General features: G+C 35.1%; 2 protein-coding genes and 1 long non-coding RNA gene across 4 annotated transcripts; all 3 read right to left on the reverse strand.

The window, feature by feature from the left end:
• Window positions 1-1166: 1166 nt before the first annotated feature.
• On the reverse strand, window positions 1167-8692 carry LOC102710205 (phosphatidylinositol transfer protein 3-like). 2 transcript variants are annotated; one of them, XM_006654120.2, is made up of 5 exons: window positions 8530-8692; window positions 2560-2736; window positions 2348-2449; window positions 1770-2015; window positions 1167-1643 (listed from the first exon to the last, which is right to left on the reverse strand). In XM_006654120.2, the coding sequence occupies exons 1-5, from the start codon at window positions 8602-8604 to the stop codon at window positions 1398-1400; spliced, it is 846 nt and encodes a 281-aa protein (XP_006654183.1). In that variant the 5' UTR covers window positions 8605-8692; the 3' UTR covers window positions 1167-1397. The 2 variants fall into 2 exon arrangements, with proteins under 2 accessions (XP_006654183.1, XP_015692876.1); XM_015837390.1 differs by having other exon boundaries at window positions 1770-2018.
• Window positions 8693-9801: 1109 nt separating this feature from the next.
• On the reverse strand, window positions 9802-11007 carry LOC121054558. The gene is made up of 3 exons (XR_005811950.1): window positions 10885-11007; window positions 10139-10796; window positions 9802-10049 (listed from the first exon to the last, which is right to left on the reverse strand). It is a non-coding gene; the product is annotated as an uncharacterized LOC121054558 (long non-coding RNA).
• Window positions 11008-22903: 11896 nt separating this feature from the next.
• Window positions 22904-27829, reverse strand: LOC102709925 (phosphatidylinositol transfer protein 3-like). The gene is made up of 5 exons (XM_006654119.3): window positions 27668-27829; window positions 26599-26775; window positions 24559-24660; window positions 24041-24286; window positions 22904-23525 (listed from the first exon to the last, which is right to left on the reverse strand). The coding sequence occupies exons 1-5, from the start codon at window positions 27749-27751 to the stop codon at window positions 23289-23291; spliced, it is 846 nt and encodes a 281-aa protein (XP_006654182.1). The 5' UTR covers window positions 27752-27829; the 3' UTR covers window positions 22904-23288.
• Between the last annotated feature and the right edge of the window lie 106 nt (window positions 27830-27935).

Genomic DNA, 27935 nt, shown 5'->3' on the forward strand with positions numbered 1-27935 from the left:
TAATGTTGTTTGGTTTGTTGATTCCGACTATTCTGTAGATAGTGATTAAAGAAGGTCTATCTCTGGTCAATTGGAATACTTGACTTAAATTTGTTATAGCTCTTTCCAACCCTGAAGCATAGTATATTTTAACTATTGAAGGTGTCAACAAAGTTATTTTGTTGCGAGGTCTTGTTTTTAACTTGGCATTTAGTGTGATGTAAATATTGTTTATCGTAGTAGCCATAGTGCTATTTTTTTAATCAAGAATAACATATTTCATGGCAGGACCAAATGTATTGATATCAAGCATCATTTTATTCATGATAGTATCCCTGGAAAGCATGTTAGTGTGTAAGCAAGATATATATTGAAGAAAATCCCGTAGATATGTTTATGAAGTCTATTTCAAATATTATGTTCAAGTATTGTTTCGATTTAGTGGGAGTTTGTCATGCGGTTTGGTAGATATTTTCTTCTAGCACATGTTTATAGGCTTTATAGTGAAACTAAGATTTGTTAGACTAGGACATTGATACTAGTCCTAGTCTAATATTCTTCCTATTCTAATATGTACCAATAAATAGAGTTCACCATTGTACATGTAGTACTATTATTATTAATTAATTTTGTCTTCCGTGTTTTTTCTTGTCCACCTTTATAGGGTTTTTCACATTAGATTTATATCTTCTTTAGAACAATTTTGAGTCTAGTCCTAACTTTTCAAGGTCCCAGTACGAAACTAAATATAAAAGTCATTGTTATCCTATATAACAATAATCAATAGATATATACTTTATATACATATATTTTATTGTCATAACTATTTAATTACATTCAAAATAATATTTATATAAAAACATTGTACATGTTACGAGAAATATATAGGGGCGAGAGCCCCCGCGATTTGGGGGCCCAGAGCTGCCGCACCTCTCGCCCCACTCTAGGGCTGGCCTTCCCTTAACAAAAACCAAACTGTTATCTACCAGGAATTAATAGATAGTTCAACCGTGTGGCTGTGCCATACTGTAATTTAGTGCAGGTTCCACCAGTATTTGGGTGCATTGGTTTGTCATGGAAAACAGTATATTAATTGAACCTATTGTGTGGTTCGAATATTAATTATAAAAAAAAGCTATTGTACGATAATTTGCATCGAGAATCTGGAATGCAAAGATTGGATTACATAATCTGATAAACATACTGTAAGGTTAACTGGTTTGATCATTCGCATTTGAAGCCCATAATTATTGAGATCAATTGATACAACATACTATAAAGCAGCTAAGGCGAGAACACAGTTTTCTGGGTTCTTGGCTGTTCCTATTTTTCTTCTTTTTGAGGGTAGCTTCTTGTTCTTCGTTAGCTGTATCATTTTGAGGAATGTCCATACATTATTCTCCATGGAGAATAAAGATTCAGTTATGTCCAGTAACCACATTTATGTGAGGTTGCTTGCTTAGAGCTCCTCGTGCAAGATCTGACCTCCTCATTCTCTCAGCATAACTGTCCATATCAGTTGTAAGTGAATTTCTGCCCCCAAATGCAGTCTCCAGCTTATCCATGTCAAACATTTCAGACACTATCTTGTGGCTCTCTGGATTATTAGTATACACAAACTTCACCTTCTCATTCATCTTTGCTTCTAGGAAGTGCTTTAGAATCTGCCTCAAGAAAAAAAAGAAGTGGTTTAGAATCTGCAATTCAGGACAAGAGAGTTCATGCATATATTGACTTAACTGAATCACAGAACACCATTTGATAAGAAATCCTGCAATATTCCATAGTACCTTCCAGAAAGATTCAAAAATCCTTGGAGTGTTGCTTAGTATTGCTACTGCAATCATCCCTGGGTAGTAGTTCTGAACTATGTGCATGGATTCACGGGAGGTCGATAATGGTGTGCTTGATATAGCCCAGCCTCTGAGGTCTAACAGCCATGTAACATGTTCTTCTTGTTCATCCTCTGAATTCATAGCCAAACTCTCTAGGAGATACACAAAGTATTTGATCTGTTCCTTCCCTGAAACTTTCGCCTGCTAATAAGTCAGCATTAGGAAAATTCAATAGACCATAAATCTATCATAATATAGTAAAAATCACATGCATTCATCTTCAGAACGAAGGAATTTTCAGAAGTAATAGAACTGAATATTTATAACTATATTTTGTAATCTAAAACAAGTCTGAGATTCTCAGCTCTTAATTAAGGAACCATCTGACTTTCAAGAGCCTAAGTTACCATTATATCTTTTCGATCTTGGCCTCAAATCACTTCATTTACTAACACAAATTACTAGTTTATTGTTACACTATTAATAAGACCAGCATATATGCATCCTATAGTCTAGTCAGCAAAAAAGATGACCTTAATTGTCGGCTTTGTGACTAGGACACATCTTCCTTTGGCATCAAGGTAGTCAGTTATATATGCTCTTCTACCCTCGTACTCCTTCTCAGCAATGTCTTCCTAAACATAGGTCACAAACAATTCATTGTTTCAGACAGAAATCCAAATGGTTTGCAAATAATTGCTACAAACTCAACAGAGGAAACTGAATTTCAGATTTGTGAGCGTACCCAGCAAATGGTTTCAGGCCTGTACTGACGCCTCCACTTGACAGTTTCCTGGAGCGACTTGGTCGCTTGTTCCGTGCTCCAGTTCCTTGCTCGCAGGAAGCGGCGGATGGTGGCATCCGACAAGAATTCTGGCATCTCCTCTGTCAGGCTTCCCAGCAGCTCCCGGACCTCAACTATCTTCAGGTGCATATCGACCAGAACAGGATACTTTTATTTAGGGATAAGTTTAATGACATGTACGGTTGTGTTGTTTTACAACCGGAGATGAAAGATAAAGTAAAAAAGAACTATTTTAGAAAGGTTAGATGATGAACTTGTATATACCGATCATTTTTAAAAAATACATTGTTAACTGTTTTAGTAGTGTAAATGATGAAATTAGTTACTATAGAGTAAAAAAAAAACTATTTTAGAAATGTTAGAGGATGAACTTCTATATATACACATCATTTTTAAAATAATACATTTTTAGAGGAAAAATGTGGTGATCATCGAAGTATAATAACCTGACAAAAAGTGATAGGAAGAACGCTGAGTTGGTATTAATCGCCCAGGCTACCTCACAGACGATCAGGATCGGAAAGAAACCGCCAGAACTCACATGAGCATGCTACTTGCAATTAAAAAAAAAAAGCTATTTCGTTTCTGTCCCTCTTTCAGGTCCCTTTATTTTTACAGTTTTCGTTTTTCCCTTACTTTTTTAATTGAACGAACTAGTGCCCCTCCTTTGGATGGAAGGACTAACGGTGTTAAATGTCATGTTAAAGGACTATTTTACCCCTTATTTTGATATTTTTTTTGTCATTTGTGTTGATACCTCTGTTCTAAATCATAGAAATATACGAAAGCAATATATTATTAATTCAAATGACATGTTTAAAAACTTGTAATTTTTTTAAATATTTAATAGAGTTTCAAAACTATGTCAATTTTTAAAAAAAGTTATAAGTTTCATAGAAATATACAAAAGCAATATATTATTAATTCAAATGACATGTTTAAAAACTTATAATTTTTAAACAAGGGTAATTTCGTCATTAATTATTTCGGGAATTAAATCTTTTATTTTTTAAACTAAATATATTGGTCAACTAACGGTCAACATAACTTCCATCCAAAATAGGGGCAACCATTTCATTCGGTTAAAAAAAAAGGGGCAAAAACGAAAATGCTAAAAGAAAGGGATAAAATCAATATTAGACTTGAAAATCATGACAGAAACGAAATTGACCAAAAAAAAAAGAGAGAAATCCCAGGGGCAACAACATACTGCTACTCTTCTTAATAGTATTCGTGCTGTCCAGGATTAACAGAAAGCACATTCTTGTATAGAAAACGCCATCAAAAACTATTATTCAAACTAGTTTTGTGATTTCGCTAATTAACATCCATTGCCATTAGTCCAAGTCGTTTTGACAATCCAACGTACTAGAGTGGTTTCTCTAAAGAAGACTAAAGCACCAATTTCAGCAAGCAAGAACATGTCATAGTCAAATAGTTATGAAATATTTCACAGCATGTAGATATGAATAAATTTTCCACTTGCAAAGTTTGTCCAAAATACTGATTTTTAACATGTTTTTTTTAAAAAAAATCGACGCACCTATACTGCATTGTCACATCGGTTAAAACCTCCAACCGTAGTGGTGTTAAAATTTTAAAATCCAGAGGTACTACACGGCCACTAATTTGCTATGGTATTATTTAGGGGTAGACATTTTTTAATCGAAACTAAAATAATGCCGAACTGAAGTGTTGGTGTACTAGGTTTCTTGTTTGTTGATCAGTTTCTTTTTTTCATCTAGCACGGTTTTCGGTTTTGCATTTGATTTTTCCTTGCCAAACATTCATTTTTTCAATTATGCTTATGCTTATAAACCAAATTTTGAATTTTCAAGCTTAAATTTAGAGTTGACTTTGCGGTATTTTTCACCGAAGCTTGTTTTCTAACTTTAGCTTTTAGATCGCTAATAATACGCATATATAGGTTATTTTTCATTTGTAAATATGTTGTTTTGACTTTTCTCATAAAAAACCTAAATAATCAAAAACAGAACAATTATAGTACAATTATAATTTGTTTGATTTTTCATTTGCTTTTATAAATATGTTTGATTTTTCATTTGCTTTATCTCAAATTTGTTTTACACCATCAAAAACAGAACAATTATAGTACCCATTGGTAAAACCAGGATTCTAACGGCTTTGTGCTTTCAGTGGTAGACGACATACCCATCGACAGCGAGATGGCTGTGGTGACTTCGTCAATCTCTAGGATATGCCGACCAAACTTCGGAGGTGCTTATAGGGATAGGACTTGCGTGCGTGCGTCCTCAGGGGAGGGTGTGCGCGTATTTTGAGCGTCTGCGTTGTAATATGTTTTTTAAAAAAATAGTCTTGATTTTTTTTCTGGGTTTTTATTTTTCTTGCTCATTTTTCGGTTGCTATTTTTTAGAAACCGATCTTAACAAACCTACATAACCGAACCGATTGAACCCAGAAAAGCGAACACCCTCCCCTAATGACAAGTCATTCAATAGGCCTAATACGGTGAAGGGTTTTATAATATCTTAGGGGGTGTTTAGATTGAAAAAATTTTTGGAAGAAGTGTCATGTCAAATGTTTGACCAGATGTCGGATGGGGTTTCAGACACGAATGAAAAAACGAATTTCACGGCTAGCCTGGAAACCACGAGACGAATCTTTTGAGCCTAATTAATTCGTCATTAGCACATGTTGGTTACTGTAGCACTTATGGCTAATCATGGATTAATTAGACTCAAAAGATTTGTCTCAAGATTTCTTTCGTAACTGTGCAATTAATTTTTGGTTTTACGTGTCTAAAAATTCGATGTGATGTTTTTAAAATTTTTTTAAAAACTAAACAAGGCCTTAACTCTAAAATAGTCATAGGGTAATTGTCCATACAGCTGGACCTGTCCATACCAATTGAATATGACATGACAGCATTTTACTGCCACCCCTTGCCACCTAGCTAACCAAACCCTTGTGCCATGGTATTCCTCTACCACGGCAAAGTTGCATTGCCATTGAGAGATTCAGATTTGACGGCAAGAGCATCTTCAATAGTATCTTTATTTTTTTTATCTGTTTATTTGGCTAACTGGCTAAAAAAATTCTCTCTATATTAACTATACACTCCAACAACCTTTTCATTTATAACTCTCTAGATGTGGGGAGAAAGATAATAGGGAAAAAGATAATTGGCAACACAATTTTGGATAACCAAATTTAGCAAGTGGGAGAGACAGTTTGGCGCCTATCAGGGTGCTAAGTCTGTTAGATCTTGATTTTTTATCAAAATTGCTAAATTTGGCTTGGAGAGTCATCTAGCAACTCTACTGGAGATACTCTAAATTGCACTATCATGGTTTCCAATAGACCAATTGATCAGATATTTCTAAGGGTATAAGTGGGCAAGCCCGCTAACTCGCTTATAGGTCAATTAAGCGAGTAACCCGACGGTCTACCGCTTAATTAGTCTATATGCGGGTTGGCGGGCCGGCCCAGCTACACCCCTAGATATTTCCCAACTGATACTATTTCATTTTGGAACAGAAAATTTAGAATTTTTTTTACTTTCGTTCCGGCTACATGGAATCTAAATATCCCAACATATATTTTGACATTTTGTTTGGTTACATATATTCTCACAATAAAATTTAGTTTAGGATAAATCGTCCAAAAAGGTAGCACGTGCCTTATATCTCATATAGTCTTACTAATGAATATGTGCATACTTATTTTTTTTATTGTGCTATTTTAAAGTTTTATGGGTCGACTGTTCTAATTCATTTATTACTACCTCCCTCCTTAAACCAATGGATCTTGGAGATAAATCTAGACAAATTGCAATACCCATAATCCCTTGCATTCAAGGATAGAGGTAGTAGATAACAAATTGGGAATTATTTTGAGTTGTGGCCAGATGGTGGATCAGTGATGAAAAATGCTAAGGTTTCCAATATGGTGAGTTCAGCTCTGACGTGGGCTTTATTGAAAATGAAAATATTCTTGAATTTTGGCTGTTTTTTTTTTGTCTGAGTTGAAGGTTATAATGCTGCCGGATTTGACAAATTTTTTGTCTGAGTTGAAGGTTGTAATGCTTTCTATTGTAAGAAATTTTTACCTAACTTCACCAAATTTGAGATAAACTGTGTTCGAATCATGTAGCCGTCTGCCTGACTTTTGTTAGATAAAGCAATTGGATCACTCTGGCAACTGCACAATTTGCATCTTTTTCATGGAACAAGGAAATAGGATCCTCTAGGGAGTGATTTGTTTGGCTTTGTATGAAAAAACCAAACGATATATTCATAAATAAAAAATAATTTATGAATAATTTTTTATATATGTATTCTTAGTGATATAAAATCCAATTTTGATGAAGAAAAAAATTAAAAATCTATAAATATAAAGTAAAATTTATTTAAATTTTAGCGGATAAGAATAAGTAAAGTGAAAATATGGGTACTAAGGGGCTGTTTAGTTTCTAAATTTTTTTTCCAAAAACATCACGTCGAATCTTTAAAAATCTAAATAAAGCATTAAATATATATAAAAATTAAAACTAATTATACAGTTATGGAGGAAATAGCGAGACGAATCTTTTGAGTCTAATTAGGACATGATTAGCCATAAGTGCTACAGTAACCAACATGTGCTAATGACGGATTAATTAGGCTCAAAAGATTCGTCTCGCGGTTTCTAGGAGAAATCTAAAATTTGTTTTGTAATTAGACTAAGTTTAATACTTCAAATGTATTTTTAAAATTTTGATGTGATATTTTTACAAAATTGTTTTAGAAACTAAACAACCCAATTAATAACATGCTGCAATAATGACCAGTTCGTACTACTCTCTTTCCTGTGGCTCTACAGGAAACGGTGACCACCGCATCTTCCTCTCAGCAGTCAGCAATCAGTCTGCAGTTCAGGGGTTCGTCGCACTCTCGTTTGGTTTTCCATCATGAAAGTTTTGTCTGGTGGTGCATGTTGTTTTCATTTGTTCTAGTCAGAGTTTACTTGTCTTATAGGACCTGGTTTTACTGTGGACAATTTATTGTTACTACTATCGAATTTCTACAAGACATTTTGTTTTAGAGCAAAACGAAGTTTGTTAATTTGCCTGTTTCTATGGTAATACTTTTAGCTTTATCTTGATTTATCTATTAATCATATATATGGTTTATATACATGTCTAAATATTAATTAAAAAACAAGAAAGTCTGAAGTCTTACCTCGTAAAACATACAACTATTTTGTTTGTCTTGTAAAAATATCGGTTGTGTACAGATTTAAGGACACAATCATATTGAACAATTTAAGTTTATTTATATATTTATATCAATAAAAAGCTATTTAGGTTATAATGCTCTACAGAGCAAGGGTAATTTATTAGATGTTTCGAAGTCATTTATGAATTTAGAAATTCAAAAAAAAAACTTTCATCCCGAAGGGTGATCTATCACCAAATCGTCCTATATTTAGTCAAATGGAGAAAAGTGGATGGTTTAAATTTGAATAGTGCCTGCGTTGTTTTTTAGATGTGGAGAAGATGCCTAACAAGTTCGGGTCGTGAAATATATTATTTTTAATGTGATAATACTGGGAAGAGATGCCACCATTAAAAATAATAAAGAAAAAGCTCCATGAAGCCATACGTGTTATGGTGACTTATGGTACATAACCAATAGATTTTATACTTTAAGTGTTTCATAAAATCCTACCCCTTCCCAATCTCAAATTATCTTACTATATCTGAAATAATATTATTTAAAATACAGAAAAGTCAAAGCAGCAACCTTAATCAAGAAATCAAGTGATTAATAATTCCAAATATATACAGTCTACATTTTAAATTTTTCAGTAAATGCATGGTCAACATACTGCATGTCTTCCTGACGACTCATAAGGATCACTGCAAATTAACAAAAACTGTGCTGTTACCTTTTCCTTAAGTTCTTCAGAAGACGGCGATCTCGGCTGGTTGGATTCACTCCTAGTCTTCAGTAGGAAGCTCATTGCTTCACTGACAGGTATATCTTGCTAGCTAAACAAGAGTTTCCTAGCTAGTTCTTGGTGTTTGGAGATGCTTTTTATGTATGGGAGGAACCATGCCCACGACCATGATTATATATGGAGGCGCCCATACAAAGATTAATTGATCAGGGTTGGCTAACTTGAGGTAGGTTGCAGTTGCCATAATGGATGGAACCATAGAATTAATATCGACGCTTCAGAAGAAAGCAATATTACTTCTATTTAACGATGGTTGATGGAGACTGTCATCCTGTCTTTTCGCTTATACTTATATTTATAAGCTAAAATTTAAAATTTAATCTTAAATTTAGAGTAGATTTTAGGATTTTTCTATCGTATTTTTTTTTTCAAAATTAGTTTCTATATCGGTAAGAATATGTATATAAAAGTTTCATTCCCAACTTATGTTCTATTTACAAACGTGCTATTTGGTTTCTTGTTAAAATACCAAACAATCACCACGTCCATTTGATAGCTGTCTGTAGTTATTCCGTGTAGAATGTCAGATATTATTCTTGAGAAAAAATAGAAAGAAATAAACCGTACGTCTAGCTTGTAGACTGCAGCTCGCTGTTTTAATTGCAGAAGACGTTTTTCTTAGAGCATCTCCAAGAGATGCCTAAAATTAAAGCCCTAAAATTAATATATTAGGAACATCCAAAAAATTATTGGGATAGAAAATCACCCAATTCTCCAAGAGTTACCTAAAAATATGTTCCTAAAATCTGTATAAAAATACGAGGGCAGTGTCTTTCAGCTGGCGACCTGGCACATCATTCTTGCTATCCATCAGCTCGTTGTCTTTCACATACCAAGAGTGCAATGCAACAAGGCCCTAGCTGGCTGTGTACACTCCCTCTCCAAGAGAAGCACAATTGGTTGCATATTTTGCTGTCTTGACTGACTGAAGATGGTGCATCCCCGTGGCCTTTGTAAAGATCATATGCTATGAGAAAGCAGTGTATCTGCTATGCACGGTGTCTCCATATTAATTCTAGTCAGGATTATAGGCTGCCACTTCAAACCTCCAGATATAAATAAATTGATGTAAAAGGACCATAAATTTTATTCTAGCTTTGCAAGTCGGTTAACCCACCCAGAAAATGACTTTCCTGTTAATCTGACGCTGAAATCATCTGTCCATCTAGAGTCTAAATGAAAAATAATTCAACAAGAGTATGAACTGAACTAAATATAAATCCTTCATGAAAAATTCTTAACCCAAATTTCAAACTTAGTCTGAATGAAAAACAAAATAGCTAAATTGTAGAGCAAACTCCTAAAACACTTAAGCAAGTTGCAAAACAAAATGTGACCGATGACTGATGCAAAGAGTGGAAGCACCGGCAGATCACCCAAGCAGCAGTCTAACTGCAGACATTGTTGAATGCATCATCAGTTCGGCCAACAATCCTGCCACCTACCATCTGTCCATCAAAATCAATTTGCTTAAACAAAAATAAACATAAACGTCAGCTAGAACAAAGAAAAGCAATGTGATTTATGATCCATTTACCTATCAACCTGAGACGAGAGTTGATCTCATTTTGTAAGCTCTTGTAGAACTGCTGCTGCAAGGGAGGCAATGAGCTAACATCCAATGTCATAATTCTCTCTTCTTCTAACATCCTCTTTAATTGTGAATCACTTTCCTGCATCTGGAGACTCTTGGCTTCATTTACAACCCTCGCGTGATCAGCTTGAGCCCTCACCTGCTCACTTGCAGCCCTTAGTTGTTCTCACTCAAGTCTCTCTTTATCTAGCGCATATGATTGCCTGTATCTATTTTCTTTCATTTCTTCTTTCTCAGCATCAGACTCTTTCTTTTTTGCCCAGAAATGATCTAATGCCTCCACACATGCATCTCCTCCCCCTCGACGCAATGATTCTTTAGCCCTCTAACTACCAATTGGTCTTTTGGGGACATCAGTGTTTATATTTCCATTCTCATTGTTTTCACGCATGGTACTATCACCCATAATGGCACCATCATCTTCTGGACTTGAATTTGTGGGTGATTTCTTCTTTTTATTTGTTGAAGTGTTTTGCGACGACAATTGATTCATCCTCTCATGCCACTTTGGTTGTGACCGCAGGATAGTCCAGCAGTGCATGAATACGAATGCCTTGTTGTTGCTATCTTCGGCCTTGTACAATGCCATCGCTTGAGTTATCTACATATAGGTAAAGATAGATTAGTGCACATTTCAATTAAAATGAAGAAAGCAACGGGGCACGATTTTGTATACAAAATTATATAACCTTATCATGTATTGTAGTTCTGCTTTGCCTTTCTACGCTCGATCTGGCTTACACATCCACGGAACTTATTCACACTTTCTTTAATACAGCCCGAATGATGATAAAGTGAACCCTTGCTGCGTTGTGATGTGGTTTCGTTGTTGGCATGAAAGTACCCGTAAACTCTTTCCCAAAATGCAGAACGAGTTTGGTTTGTGCCTAAAACTGGATTGGTACTTGTATTCAACCATGCCGAGACAAGCAGTGCATCTTCCTTGTCATTAAAATTCTTTGTTCTTTTTTGATTTGGCCTTGGTATAGGAGTACTGTTGGTGTTGGGATGATCTTGCTCCAAAAGCTGGCTGCTCGTACCATCTAAATTCACGCAATCGTTGTCCACATTCAACAAATTCGTGAAGTATCCGTCTTCATTCATTATGAACTGTCTCTATAAAATATGAAAAAACAGCAATCTAGTTCTATGTGCTTGCTGGAAAGTGTATTTCAAATGCAGAACAAAGGATCTAGACACAATAGTCCATGCCAAAAGGTGATAGAGCTAAATTAGGATTGCAGTTGATAAAAAAAAACAATGTGTTTGCTATGGATTTGCAACAGCTAGCAAGTGTGATAAAACTGAGAATCTCTGGTTAAATTTGAGAATCTCTTGCTGTAGTTATTTCTCAATGGGGAAGGAATATGCGTTGTTCACTCAGGTCAAGAACAAACATGTTGTCTAATTCATCCATAATTAGCTTCTTCTTTGACATAACACAAAACAATCGCATGCATGTAAATAATTCCATTATAAATACAATGTATACACACAATCATCCATGCATTTATTGGAAAGGACAGGGAAAAATTCTCACCTTGCGATGTAGGGATGTTCAGCGCTGGTGGTGATGAGCCCCTGCTTGTCAACGCAGCTGCTGCTGCGTGCGCCGTCGTCGTCGTTCCTGAGCCCGGCGGCCTACCATGCAATCCCGACGTCCTGGAGCTCCCAAACCACCCGTCGTTCCACGTCGGCGAGCCCCACCCGCGGCCGCCACCGCCGATGGTGAGGGTGGCGGCGACCCGTTTGAGGGTAGCAAAAGGGGATGCACAGCGAGGGTTTCGGGGAGGGTGCGGGTTGGGCGGTGGATGGCGGCGGCAGTGGGGAGGATTAGTGGTGGACGGCGGAGGTCTGGAAATGCTGAGGTCGTGGGGGTGGATTGGAGGCGTCGCGCGAAAACTGAACAGAAAGAAGGCGCGGTCGGGTGATTTTCGCGCGCTTCGTCAGTTTGGGAACGCAGAAGATCAACCCAAATTTTAGATACAAATGAGGTGATATTAGAGATGCCTAAATATTAGGAATAGTTTTAGATACCTGTTGGAGACATGTTTTGTGACATATTTCTTAAATTTTAGTTTTTAGGATTAGTTTTGTACATCTTTTGGAGATGCTCTTATAATTATTTTAGGGAGTTCTTGTTTCGTTAATTCTATGTCAAGTCGTAGATCCATTGGTTTCGTTAATTCTTAACATAGAACAATTGCCAAGCACGGTCACAATTAAAATTGACCAACTCTGACACGGACGATATAGAAATTAATCTACGGACAAGCATAGGCCGTTTTTACTACTCCGTGTCTGGGAACGTCTTAATAGATGTAAAAGCCGAAGACTGAAATAAGCGAACCATCGTATTTGCAAACGAACATAAGCAAATCGATATATTTACAAACGAAAAATAATTTATAAATAAAACTTTTATATATGTGTTTTTAGCGATCTAAATGATAAGGTTGAAAAATAAACTATGATGAAAAAACCTCAAATCTACTCCATGAGTATAACTATAAGCGAAAAGACGAGGATAATGATAATCATCATCTTTAAAATCTATTATTATTACTCTTACTACCACTATTACTACAGTAATTTTAATTATGATATGTGACTGTGTTTCTTTTACTCAGCTTTTACACACACTTTTCAAAGTACTAAACGGTGTAACTTTGTAAACAAAAAATCTATACGGAAATTGACCATCTCATGCAAATTTTTTAACTTTACAGTAGTTATTTATATGATTAAATAGTTATAACAAAATTAGATAATATTTCATATTTGATCGATAGTTTTTAAAAGAACGGAACCACGGTAGGATAACACGGAAACAGACACGTTCTTATGCACATTGGCTGTGTGGCGGCATAGGGTTCATGTTACTATAGTTACCAACATGGTAACCGACTAACCGTGGTCTCCACCGTGTGACGGTTTCAGTTTACCTCGGTAGGGCCATTTAAATTTGAGGAGAATTTAAAAATTTGGTAAAAAAATATATGTGTTAAGATTAATTTTTAGTGAAGTTTGGTGTATGAAATAGATAAAAACAGTAAATTTACTATCGACTGAAAATTCAATAGTGAAAAAGAGGGAAAAGGAAATTTATAATAGTTTATTAGGTAAAAAGTATCTGTAGGTACATATTTATATAAAAAATTTGACACGAGGGGTATTTTCGATGAAATTGATTTGTAGATATGTAAGGATATAATTTTACGTTGCCGGGTTAGGTTATTATGGAAACTAAAAATTGTAGCTATCATTTGTTAGTTCATCCTAGATAGCTTTCTTAATTTAGGTAATTGTTAACACCAAAATTTGGTTATTGGATTCGGATAAGGAAAGGTGTTATCACCGATGAAAATTTTATCCGGAAGAGTTTGAATTCAATAGGGAATTATGAAGACCAACGCATGGAAGCGTAATTTTATCTATTAATCAGAGTTAGTTTAAGATTTTTCCTTTATCTCTAAGAGAGTTAGAGTCCGATCGGGACTTAGTATTTTTTATCTATTAGTAAACAGTGTCGTATCCAATAGGGATTAGAATTAGAGTCCAAATAGGATTTGTTATTTTTTTATGTATTAGGAATCGTGTTTCATATTCGACATAGACTACTATCCACCTGTGAGTATAAATGTGTATGCCCGGGGTCATTGTAAATCATTTACAACTACGTCATATAGATCAATTACTCACCGCACATCGTCACCCTATTCACCGAGGTTTATTGCCGGCAGAACATGGCACCTAACGCGGGGCTGCATCTTCTCAATCTCTGGCGGAGGGGTAAGTCCAACGTTCTTCCGCCCCCTGGTGATCATATCGGCTAGATTAGAATTGTTTCTATTCGATCTGATCTTCTGATTTGCTCATACGGTTTCTAGTTATCGTATTAGTTTTAGCTTAGATTACTTTTGTATCTTGAGTTGATCTGGTTGACCACTTTCGGTGATCTACGTTGGTTTGATATTTGCTATTTGACATATTCAATCTGATACTTTCTCGGTTCGGTCTGATCTATTAAATTGCGTTTATCAAATAGTTTATATCAGATCCATGTATCTTGCTTATTGTTCTATCAGAGTTCAAGCCTATAAGTTATCAGTCATCGGCTCATCGGCTTGATAGCAATCTAGATCTGTTTAGCATCTAGTTTGACATTGCAAGGTATAGTCCTAAACTGTCTCGGTTTAGTTCGATCTTCTAATATTATTCCCCGTAAGTTAGGCTAGATATTTTATAGATCTTATTTGACTATCAGTCGTTTATAGACGATGATTTTCGCCGATCTACATGTTCATTGGATTTATATCAATAGGGTAGCCCACTGACTTAATACATTGTTTCTACACCGATCGACTTTATTTATTTAGATCAATAGTTGTTTATGTTGCATCGGCTTATGAGGATTACATGCAAATAGATTTTGACCGATCGTAGCACATGATTCATTGTTTATTTAAATTATTCAAGTCTATTTCATATCGGATTTCTAGCTGATCTAAGTTTTAAACGGGACTGCTCAGCCTAACGGCTAAACACTGCTACATCAATATCCGATCGGCTAAGTTCTCAGTTACCTACCGGCTTGATAGTCGATCAGCTTGTTTTATTCTTCATCTTGTCAGTTACACGATCAAACTGAGTGGCACACCCACACATTCTAAGAATTTAGGTCCTGCACTACAGTGATCTAAGAATAGACTCCTAGGCCTTCGTGTCTAACACGTCATCGGGTAAACTTTTGACGTCAACGGTAACATTTATAACTTTTAGGGATATATATGTAGAATAAATAGACATGATTCTTGGTATAAATTACATGATTTATTTTTTAGTTAAATGAACGTAGGTGCATTATGGCAGATAGAACCCCTAATCCAAAAACATGTCCTAACTGTCAAAATTATACTTAACTACTAATTCCAATTTTCTTACAATTTTATATTTTTCTCAAATTTCTTTTATAATTTTTACCTCGGTTTAAACTAGCCACGGTTACCTCGGTTTTAATTACTTACCGTATGGTTTTCACTGCTTACCGCGTGGTTTTAACCGAGAAGCCGTAATAACCAAGTAATTTGAATTCAAAAGTTTTAAATTCAAATTTGTGTCAGTTTTCACGGTTGCTGCTTGCTAACCGCGCCACCGTCAGCGGGTGGTAGGAGGCCCTCCGACGGTTTGGGGAACCCTGGGCGGCACATATCCTGATAGTCACCTTGTCTATAGCTCAGGCTATTTTTTTTTTCCAGCTATCTAATTTGCCCAAGTTTTGGCTACCACCAATATGCCAAGTATATGGCTAAAAGTCAATATAAAAGTAACTTCCATGAGTATATATGTAGTATGAGGACAAAACTCAAAACAAGATGGTTAATGAAATAAGTCCAAAAAGCGCTGCTGGGTTTCTGTCCTTAATCACTGCTATAGGACCGACCGCTTGGCCGAACGTGCGCTACCGCATCCAGCGCTCTACCCACATTCCGTGTGATCAAGCTAACCACCCAGTCAATCCCATTATCTTCTGTGTACTACTTTTATACTTTTATTTTAATCTCATTTGTGCATTTGTTTGCCTTGCATAAAATGATATATTATTATACAGACAATCGAATAAACAACTTATGACATAAATTATTTATTTAACTATTCGTATATATTATTAACTAGATAATATTTGCATAGATTATGGATACCCTGAAACGAAGAGAATACTGGTTTTAGGTAGCTAGCATAATTGTGGTTTCTTTATGCCGTGTCCGCAGACACACGGCATGCGAGCTCTTACTCTGGTGTTTTCTTTTGGTTTACAGGTGTTGAATGTGAACGGTGGAAACATCAAAAATAAATGTACATTCAACTCTGCTCCTTCAAGTGGTAGCACGAACAGTCGCGACTCACGACCTCCCTAGGCTTCTCAACTTAGGGCCTCCTTTCCATAGGATCTCACGATTATGATGAACAATTAGCTTGTAAATTGATTTATTAATAGATTTTGGTTTAAAAACAATTGCAGTATTGGTATTGGTGCGTGTAACTAATGTGAGTTAGATTATGACATATATGTGCGAAAACGGTTGGTTTGTTTTATGTGTGCAGGTGACTTGAGGTCAACTATGGTCAATGGTGAGTACTGTGACTTAGTTTAAGGAGAAACTGATGTCTGAATGATGGGGATGTCATGTGACATTTTTATACTAAAGTTGTGATTCTTGGAGGTCAATGTCGGTTAACAGCAACGAGATCGTGAGTAGACTTAAGAAGAAGCTGAGGTCCAGACGATCGAGGATGTTGTGTGACGATTGATATTAAATACAAGCTAGTACACGGTGGAGTAACCCTGTGTGACATAAAATTGTAATGGGTTTGCAGCATTAAGCACCAGAAAATTTGTTAAGTAAATCGGATAAAAATCAGATGAGAAAAAAGAGAAAAGGAGTTTGCTATAATGTATCGGGTGTTCGTGCGGATCTAATCTATAAAGACTTTAGTTTTTGTTGATGTACGGCTCGCTGCTCAGGTTGTTGCCACGTTGCTATTTACTGTTGTACTGTTCATCAAACTATTTTTTTGTTGGAGGCTGAAGTACGGCTTGCTACGCCGGTTGTTGCCACGTTGTTGTTCACTGTTCTACCGTTCATCCAGAAATTTTTTATTAAATAAATATTTTTAGTAAATAATTTTATTACTAAACTACTGGATAATTTTTTTTCAAAACTGAACCTTTTGACCACGTCAGTGTTGGTGGCGTGGCAAGATAACGCTACCCTGCAACCTGGTCGGGCGTGGCATTGCGTGATAGTCTTGCCACACTAATGTCAGTGGTATGGCAATATAACGTGGCACGCCACCGATAATGGCGTGGCAAGCCGTTTCGTCACGTTAATGTTGATGGCGTGCCCAAAAGATTCATACGGTAAAAATATTTTCCACGGAGATTTAGTAATACAATTATTTATTAAAAAGATTTAAAAATAAAAAATTTCGTGTTCATCCACCTACGAACTATTACTCCTCAGTTATCGCATGAACTCTCTTTTGCATAAGAAAAATAAGTATACATCGAAAGTGATATTTATTTTATTGTTTGCAGATTAGAGAAATATAGTTTTCGGTGAAGTAGTACGGATGGATGTCACTTTGCTCCACGCAACCACGTAATGTTAAACTGTTCATCTGCGTTTATTTTTTTATACTGTTCGTGGATTAGCTCGTGCGTGAAGCTGGCTCTTTCCTGCTCTGGTTTTGGACTCGACGTGGTATTCCACGATCATTGTATTACTCCTGCTAATTAAATTATTCCCAATTTACAATAATTACTTTTGTATAGCTATGTCAGCCTTTGTTCAAGGATATACATGCTACAATCTATTATATATAAAAACTAATATAATAAAAACTAATAGAAAAAAGAGCCACCATGTTTGTTCTCACGGCTAGAAAATAAGAAAAAAAAGAACGATTCCGTTCCTTGCCATGTAGTATGACATTGTTGTACTGTTCATATTTTTTCCTCATTTAATCAGCCTGCAGCTGTTTTGGTCATACAGGGAAAAGGAGACGCTACTTTGGTTTTATTCCTAAATCCTAATCACTGTCCTCCGCCCTATACTGTTCACTGTTTCCGCGGCTTTGCCACGGTGTTACAACCGATATGATTTTTGGAGATGATTCCTTTTCTGCCAGAGATAAATTTTTTTATATAAATAGATATCAAGGTGTATGTTCTCGGTGTGATTTTTGTGAGATTTAGATTTAGAGAATTAGAAGTTTAGAATAGCTTTCGAGTCTAGATCAAAAATTTTGAAAGGAGTGTTGTTGGTGCACTTTGTTGATGCAATAACGTTGAGATCTTCAATCTAAATCTTCTGTTTTTATTTACTGGTGTTTTTCTAGATCCTAACGATCTGATCGGTGACACATGAGTGATGTAACCAGAGGTAATCTTTTATTCTGCAAAAGATTTTTGGATTTTGGTTCTACCTACCATTCACCCCCTTGTCTGGTATGGGTGTTTAACTCTGTTTCGATACTACACATTCTACCCCTGTTCTAAAATAATTTTATTTTTAATCTACTTCATACAAATTAATAGAAAACCATTCGACTAAAATAGTCTTTACTCTTTCAGATCTCAATGTATTTATTCTATATATTTTTGTTAAATTTCAATGCATTTATTCAAACGTTAATAAACTGTAATATAATCTTTGTTAAACTCTAATATAGTGATCGGTTAAGAAATAAGGTCTTTTTTGCACAAACGAGATAAGCCAAAGGTTACCGGTTGGATGGATCGGTAGTTCTTTGGTTGGTTACCGGTTGTTTGATGACACGTATGTATCTGTATTTAGGGGAACATTTAACTTTTTACACTTTTACAAATGTTCATAACAGATTTTTTATTGGCTCACGTATCATAGAATAGAAGGACCCATATGTTCAAAAAGTTAAATTTCTCATATTTAGGAGGCCGTATGGTGGTGTGTGTGATGTTCTGCTTTCGGTACGTTCTCGTCCCATTAAAGTAAAATGTTATGCAGTTGTCGTACATATTTAAAAAAATTCAAAATGCTCATGTTATTAACTACAGAAAATCTACAACACGAAATGCCGTCTGGACACGAGTTTCTCGCCGGCGCCGCTTCTGCGCGCTCCTGCGCTGCCGGCGCTCGCCTCCATGTTCGCGCAGCCACCACTGTTCCCCGCCGCCAACCACGCCGCCCGTGCCAATCTCCGTCCACCCTCCATGTCTCCCCGCACTTGGTGTGAGTTCTTCACGTTGCGCTCGTCACCCGACTGCGATGATATCAAATGGTACTAGTCAGTATCTTCGTAATTTATCTCGTTTAGATGCGATTCCGTCTTTTAGCTGGCATGTACTAACTATTAGCAAAGAATTGGCTAAATTTCTCCAATTACGTCCCAGAGAAAGCCATGTTAACAACCAACTGTTTCAACAAATATATAACTATTTAATTGATACTTAGGAGCAAACACATTAAGAGTAGTGGATACTGGATGGTTGAATTTTTTTTTTTTTGACCTCTGGATGGTTGAAATATTCCTGCTGGAATTTTAGTGTTCTCTGGTACGTTTCAATTTAGTAAAGTTATCATCGATGTAAATAAAAATCTTACGCCAATAGCCATACGCCCGATGAGTCGCTGAAACTGAAAACTGAAGACGGGAAAAACGACCACATCTGGTTAATTTGGTGTGAAAAAATGAAAATGAACCAAATTTGGTCAATAACTAAATATGTTTGAATCTTTTATATTTGGCCATCCTAGCTACAGTATGGTTGTATTTTAGTCTTCAGAGAAGTTACTGAAAAAAATGTCTTATATTTGTCCCTTGTTTAGATGCATGCTGATGTTTAGAGAATTGCAAGGCACAAATCTCAACAAGTTTGTGAACTTTGCACCATACATCAAACCGGCTACACGTACAGTTGGCAGTTGATGGTTAAAAGAGGAGAGAGACAAAATATACGTAGGCCTCGTTTTAGTTTGCAAAAACATCACATCAGATATACGGATATACACTTGAAGTATTAAACGTAGTCTAATTACAAAATAAATTATAGATTCCGTGCTTATGGCTAATCACACATTAATTAATTAGGCTCAAAAGATTTGTTCCACGATTTCCCTATAACTGTGTAATTAGTTTTAATGTTCATATATATTTAATGTTCTATTTAGATGTCAAAAATTCGATGTGATGTTTTTAGAACTAAATAGGGCCATAGCATTTATTTTGTCATTTTTTAGAGCCTTCTGTAGTCATGGGCCCAATCATTAAGGGCATTGATTAGTTGCTTAGCTATACATGGATATATTCCTTGGTGATGAATGGGAGTCCCTTTCCAACCAAATAAACATGACACTGTTGGTAATTCATTGGCCACTAGCAGAAAATAGCATTTTAATCATGTTTTGGCTGTTTTAACTTTTGATGTCATTACTTAATGATTATTAATGACGGGGAGATCCCACAGAAATGCGCGTGGTTTTGGTTATTTACTCAATTCTAAAACCTAAGGCATCAATGTTTTTTTTAATAAAGTTAACATTTTTAAATTATGACTAATATTTGGAAAAATTATGTATGGTTATTATCATGCATGTAACTATAATTCAATTTGTATTTTAAGATATTTTCATCTAATTTCGATTTTGTAGCTATTGGTAACATATTACAGAAGAAATTACTGTCAAAATGTAAGATTTGAGACCATGTTAAACGCTAATAGTCCCTTCGTCTCGTGATACAGGTACTTATGTCATTAGTTTGAGGTGTTATGTTTGAAGTTTATGGTGATTGTGATTGGTTGGGACGATAAACTAGTTGCAGAAATAAACTAGAATAATATTGAGATTGGTTGGTACGATGATGCAGTTAAAAAAGCATCTATCTTGAGACAGAAAGTGTGTCTTATATTTGTCTACTAAATTGTTGTATTAGTCAGGAGCCGAATTCTATATTCGATCTAATTAGGTGGGTTAAACAAAGATTCCATTCGATTTGATCCGTTTTAGCTTTGAACCCATTGGCACAAAAGGTGCGATGCAACGTAGAAGCCATACCTCATATTCGCGTCAGCCATGACATCAATATCGCAGCTACAGGTGATACAAAAAAGGTGGTGATCGTTTGATTTTTTTTTTTGAGAAAAAACAAAACGGCATATTTGTAAAAAAATAATATATAAATAAACTTATATATATATATATATTCTTAGTGATAAAAAACAAAAACTAAAAATAAACTGCGATGAAAAAATTCTTAAAGTCAACTTTATATTTACTATTAAAAATAAAACCCCCGGGAATCATAACAATCCTGAGATATCACTAGTTAAACAACCGAACATCTTTGCTATAACAAGTTAGTTCTAGCATAATTTATTCTAACAAAAATATATTATGGTTTCATCCACAGAACTAATCAGATATTTTGTGAAAGTATTATTCGCGTTAACAATAAAAGACATCTTGAAAGATATATAGCCATAATAAGTTACACAAATAAATGGGTATTTAAACATTCAACTAACATCAGTAACAAGTAAGGGCATTCTCAACCCATAACACTAGATGTAGTTTTTATAAACTTCACATCATCAAGAAACTAGTACTAGACACTACTCTTCCAATGCAAATATCAATTTAATGCTACTTATCTCACATAATATCTTGAATGTTGTGTAGAAACAATGTCTCATGCAAGACATGATTTCATTCTCTTTCCTTATTTATTCACTTGCTACATCATCTTTGATCTTAGATGATAACTTATTTAATGTTATGGACACCATCCTAGTCATTGGGTTGGAAATGCCCTAATAAGTAATAGTTTCATAATTTATTATATGGTGAAGACACATGCATCATATCCAGGAAACCCATTGTACTGGAGAAAACCGACAATCTTTTTTTAAAAAGAGTAGCATAGCTTAACAATTATTTATCTTTAATTCTACATCACATAACAGAATAAACAATAGAACTTGAATATACAGAATGAGAGCTACAACTTTGTTGTAAACACCATGGGGTAATTCTTTCATTTATATGGCCAAAAGATAGGCACGAAACAGAAAATTGCATTCTTCTAGCAAACTGCGCAGCAACTAATCAAAAGGACATTGACAACAACACATCAAGATCGTGCCTCATAAATTTGTCATGTATAATAGCTGAGAAGTTAGCAAATCATAGATATTCACGGACACAATTAAAGAAAAAATGCATAAAGTAAATCACTGCAGATATCACGTCTCCGATAAGGTCATGTACTTTTCCTTTTAACTCCTTCAATAGCTTAGTTCAACACTTCCCACGTTGGAACCCACAACACCTGTGGAGCAAAACAATATAAAACCTCTATATGTGACTAAGTATCAGTACTTAATTAGAGTACTTAATATGTTGTAAACTTAATATATTTACAACCACAAACCACAGAAAGTTCCTTTTTTTTCCATTGACCCATATTTAAGGGAAGTGAATGTTGCACTGGCCTTCAAGAAAAATAAGCAGTAGCACATACTTTAGCGTTTCTCGCAAACCATTTATTAAAATCAAACAAAGCAAGTGGTGTTAGAGACATAATGACAAGGCCTACAACTTTCATTTAGACCACATTATCTGAATCTCGATGAATAAACCCCAAATAATAAAAAAGGTTTTAGCACCTACTTCTTCCGCTTCATGTTACAAGACATATGTCTACATTTATTAACACACATATGAATCTAGGCAAGGCTATAAAATCTTATAACGTGGAGCAGAGGGAATACTTGATAATTTGAATTTTTGTGCGATCGTTGACTGAATCGATTTCTATTTTAAGGTTATACTTCTAGGAACTAAACAGGATTAATTAAAATCAGATGGCCTAGATTAATTAGACGGCCGTGCATTGATACTCTTATTTTAGCATCTATCTGATAGAGCTCTTAAATCATAACGAGCAAATTGTCTTGAATTAATCTTCCGATATTCTCTTTGGAGTCGTGAGTACTTGTTTTTCGTTCTCTCGTGTTCAATTTATCTCAGCCATCCAAACAAGTCCGTAGCTTCTCCTGCCTAATTTTAATGTACCGAATTTGATGTAGGAACACATATTTAAAAAATGGAACTAGCTCTAAGTATGCATCCACACACTTTACAATCTGAGATTTGTAATTTAGGTAATTAATTGCATGATTTTGTTTTCATTCGGCTTTTACTGGTTACTGGAATATTGGGTTATTACATATTTAGCTTCCATGTACATAATATTGTCATGGAGTTTTTACTCAAGGCCATCTCAAAATCCTACATAAGACACAAAACACACAAATTGAGATGCAAGGCCTAGATTTATGCCACTGGAGAAAGACTCGGGGGTCTTTCGGCTAGTACCATAAGATCGTGGGCTAGCCGATCTGGGTTGAGATTTACTCTCTCCTTGATAAACATACATATGAGAGTCATTTCTATCGTATCTAGCGTTTTTTTATTTATGCCACTGTATATGCCAGCAGTATGGAATGAAAACTGAACGTTTGTATGAGCTTTGTGCCATCTGGTCAGGATCAGGTGGAGCATGAGTAGCCATTTGTATGAAGAAAAGCTCCTCTCGCCTGGTCACATTGTTTCATTCTCTCTGCATATTTGTCCATGTCTAAGGGAACTGTGCTCCTCCCTCCAAATGCAGTCTCCAGCTTGTCCAAGTCAAACATATCAGCAACCATCTTGTGGCTCTCTGGATTGTTGGTATATACAAACTTCACTTTGTCTTTCATTTTTGGATCAATGAAATGCCTCACTACCTGCAACCAAATTGTAAGGATAACTATTAGAGTATACCCCTCCGGTTTTTTTATTTGGTGTCGTTGACTTTTGAATATATGTTTGACATTTTATCTTATTTAATTTTTTTACAAATATGTAAAATTATAAGTTCATGCTTAAAGTTCTTTTAGTAATAAATAAATCATATAAAAATTAATAATTATATAATTATTTAAATAAGACGAATGATCAAACATATATTGAAAGGTTAACGATGTTAAAATAAAAAGAACAGAGGGAGTATATATTTATAGTTCATAGAAGCATCTTTTAGCATGTTTAAGATTGCATCAAAATTTCAAGTCTTAACCTGGGGAGCTTTTTTACTGTCCTTAAAAATTACCTTGATATACCATATTTTTCAGTGTAAAAATATATTACCTTGAGATACAATGTATCATAAGGTATATGAATTTCGCACTACAATTTTAAGTACCTTTGTATTACTTTTGAAGGATAGGGAAAAAAAAAGGCCTAACTTGTGGGGTCTTACCTTCCAAAATGATTCGAAAATCCTTGGTGGATTACTGACGATTGCGCGTGCCATCAGTCCTGGATAATAAGTTTGAACTATGTGCGTGGTTTCACGGAACATCGGCAACGGTGTACTTGTTAGCACCCACCCATGGAAGTCGGTTAACCAAACAACACATTCGTCCTGCTCATTTTCTGAATGCATGGCTAACATCTCCAGGTTATACACTAATAACTTTATCTGGTCTTTGGTGGATGATTTACTCTGTCACACAAGTGAACATTAGTAAATTAAAATGCAAACACTATTTTGGAATTTAGTTCAGAGGAGCATTAGTAATATAATTCCGTGAGGTATCATATTATAAAATGTAATTTTGATACCCCAATTTACTTGAAGTACCAAAATTATAATATCTAGTGCTATTTTTTTCGAGGATGTAAAATCATCCATACTGTACCACATAAAATATATAAATCACAAAAGATTAGCTTAATAGAAAAAAGGTATGTTCTGTCTGTCATTATGAAATGAACCTTCATTGCCGGTTTCGATATGATGACGGTCCTTCCATTCTTATCATGGTAGTCGGCAATATATGTTCTCCTAGCCTCGTATTCTCTTCCAGGAATGTCTTCCTAGCGTTGGATTCAAATACATGTAAAATTGCTCTAATCAGTTCATGAAGAAGCACATAAAACTTTCTATGATCACTAGATCATACAAATAATAATGAATCTAAATATATACAAACAATATGGATTAATCAACAGATAAGTCTTTGCGTAAAACGTATCAGAGGGAGTAAAATGTAAAATGTTTTTCTATCGTACGTCCTCCGTAACGTATAGAAGAGAACCACCACCGTAATCATAAATATTTATTTTTAGAAAACTTTGACCACCAAATATGAATTACAACAAATTTATAAAATCCAGTAAGTTTGTGATATTATATATGATTGTGTTTCTCAAGGCAATTGCATATTACCCTTTTAAAAGAATAAGTATTTGAGGAGTTCTTGATGGTCCAAGTACAAAATAGTTGACAGATCTCATCCTAAACATCAAATATTTAACAAATTAGTAGTAAAATTTATTTTTGTTATTTCTCCATGAATGATTGACAAGAGCTTTATATCTATCTGAGGTAGTTATAAAATCGAGATAATTATATTAAATGGAAACATATGGGCTCTCATTGTTTTGCTTTTTAGAGGGATAAGCGAAAATACGTTTTTTAAACAAAAATAATTTGCAGATATAACTTTTATATACGTGTCCATAGCGACTCAGAAACGAAATGTCTAAAACAAACCATAATAAAAAAACCACAAAATTAAGTCCAAAATTAAGTTCTTAAATTCAAAATTTGGCTCATAAGCGATTGCAACTGCAAAACGATGAAGCGCATGACTTAGTGTGGAAATTTTCCATACTCAACTAATTAGTGGCGTAGCTTGCCCGGAAGTTCATCGAGAATCAAAAGCAATGAAAGTCTGGGACTACAAGTGAATTGTTCATCGTATTTCTCCGAACGCAATGAAAATTTTGTGTTGAACCTATCGGTGCAAAAATACGGAACACACATGACCATAATTTTTTCTTTACTACTCCCTACGTTTCACGGTGTAAATCTTTTTAGCATTGTCTAGATTGATATAGATGCTAATTAATCTAAAGAGATATATAAAGTATATACATTCATCCATGAATGAATTTAGGCAAAACCAGATAGAATTAAAACATGAAACATGGGTTGGGCAGTAGTATATTGCCCATAAGTTACAACAGAATTTTATTAAAAAATATCATTAACATGTTATTAAAATACAGTGAATTAAAGTGAATTAAAATAGTTCGATATATATGTGTCAGTTATTTTTCTTTTAAAAAGTATGAGTGCCAAAGTTGACGATGAGATAGATAACATATTTACCACCACCACCCACGGTCACCTTACGCATCAGTCCAGACACCTCTGCCTCTCAGCTATACTGTATGGACCAACCAGTTCATCAATCCAGCAGCTCAAACTGATGCAGAAAGACGGACAGTTCTATACTGACCCAACAGTTAAGAGGATGGCGACAGTTACAGTGAGCATCAATAACATATATCTGAATACATGACAAAGGGCTGATTCCAAAGGAAAAAAACCAAATGACATATTTATAAATAAAAAATAATTTACGAATAAAAACCGATATATATTTTTAGCGATCTAAAAGCCAAGACCGAAAAATAAATTACGATGATAAAACCCAGAATCAACTCCAAATCCAAGATTGAAAATTTAAAGTTTGGCACATAGGCATAAATATTCTCTCCATCCGTAAATGTTTAACACCATTGACTTTTTTATATACGTTTGACCATTCGTCTTATTCAAATTTTTTTATAAAATATGTAAAGTTATATATACATAAAAATATACTTAACAATAAATGAAATAACATAAAAATAATTAGTAATTATATAAATTTTTTGAATAAGACGAATGATCAAACGTGCATTAAAAAGTCAACGACGTCAGATATTTAGAGACGGAGGTAGCCGAAGAGTGCAGAAGCATACCCAGCAGATTGTCTCCGGCCTATACTGACGCCTCCACTTGACAGTCTCTTTGAGATCCTTGGCTGCTTGCTCCGTGCTCCAGTTCTTTGCTCGCAGGAAGCGGCGGATGGTGGCGTCTGTCAAGAATGCCGGCATCTCGGCCGTCAGGCTTCCCAGGAGCTCTCGGACCTCCTTTGTCTGCAGGTTCGATACAATGGCAAAATCATCAGTCATGGTTAACTCATCATCTTGTTTCAAGCCGCTCTTAATTTGCTCCAGATAATTCAACGACACCCTGCTGTTCTCGATCGATCAGTGATTGTTTAATTTTTCCTGATTACTGCAACGTAGTATCGCCAAACAAGAGAATGGTTCTTGATGAGATGTAGCCTTTATTATATTTGGTCAGTTTTAGTGTTCAACGTGTGTCAAGATAGGTTGGATTTTGTATCCCAGTCTTTTGACTTTTGTTTATGGTTATAACCTTAAATTTTGAAGTTAATTAATTTTAAGATTTTTTTATCATAGTTTATTTTAAGCGTCGCCTTTTAGATTACTATAAACATATATATATATATATATATATAAGTTTTATTAATAAATTATTTTTCATTTATAAATATGCCATTCAGTTTTTTCCTCGAGCGAAAGATAAGCCCCTGAACTAATTCCAGCAATGGTTTGATCGCGTTTCGAGGATTTGCATGCATGTGATGGGAGATCGATATGTTTTCGGTGAAGCCTACAAGAAATCCTCAACTATTCGTTGGTTTCCTATCCGATACAACGGAAGGAAGAGATCCTGTCATCAGGATCATATACAGCTAGAATGTACTTTCATGGCACAAGATATATACTTAGAATTTTTTTATCGTTTTTAAAAAAGTATCTCAAGGTATTATATTTTATAGTGTAAAAGTATAGTATTTTAAGGTACTAAAATTTCACACTAAAATTTATGGGTACCTCAGGTTACTTCCTAGGACGATAAAAAAAGCTATATGGTTAGCATATCAGCATGCAGTCGTTCTTAAATTAACATTACAGTGAACGCCACAACAGAATTAAGATAGCCACACAATTGAAGTACCTTGCGCTGCTGTTCATCCAAAGTCTGATCTGCAGCCTTCTCCTGGGTGGGCACCCAGCTCTTAGCCTTAAGCAGATAACTCATCTTCAATTCTCAAAAGGCTACAAGGCCTCAGCTGATCACCAAGTGCAGCACTGGAGCTCACACTAGCTACATCCAAAGTACTAGCTAGCAAAAGCTTCGTTCTACAACGAGAGAAACCGTACGAATATATAGAGAATCTATGGACTGAATCGCGATCAATCAAGAGGTTGTAGGTTGTTGCTAG

Source organism: Oryza brachyantha, chromosome 5 (assembly GCF_000231095.2).
Source record: "Oryza brachyantha chromosome 5, ObraRS2, whole genome shotgun sequence".
Lineage (NCBI taxonomy): Eukaryota > Viridiplantae > Streptophyta > Magnoliopsida > Poales > Poaceae > Oryza > Oryza brachyantha.

What these genes read in the sequence shown, in the direction of transcription:
- LOC102710205 (XM_015837390.1), bottom strand. Translation starts at nt 8,604, where the DNA reads ATGAGCTTCCTACTGAAGACTAGGAGTGAATCCAACCAGCCGAGATCG. An exon ending in TCACAAAGCCGACAATTAAG is followed by an intron (nt 2,019 to 2,347) that starts GTCATCTTTTTT and finishes CTGACTTATTAG; the next exon opens with CAGGCGAAAGTTTCAGGGAA. An exon ending in TTTTTGAATCTTTCTGGAAG is followed by an intron (nt 1,644 to 1,769) that starts GTACTATGGAAT and finishes TTCTTGAGGCAG; the next exon opens with ATTCTAAAGCACTTCCTAGA.
- LOC102709925 (XM_006654119.3), bottom strand. Translation starts at nt 27,751, where the DNA reads ATGAGTTATCTGCTTAAGGCTAAGAGCTGGGTGCCCACCCAGGAGAAG. An exon ending in TATCGAAACCGGCAATGAAG is followed by an intron (nt 24,287 to 24,558) that starts GTTCATTTCATA and finishes CTTGTGTGACAG; the next exon opens with AGTAAATCATCCACCAAAGA. An exon ending in TTTTCGAATCATTTTGGAAG is followed by an intron (nt 23,526 to 24,040) that starts GTAAGACCCCAC and finishes ATTTGGTTGCAG; the next exon opens with GTAGTGAGGCATTTCATTGA.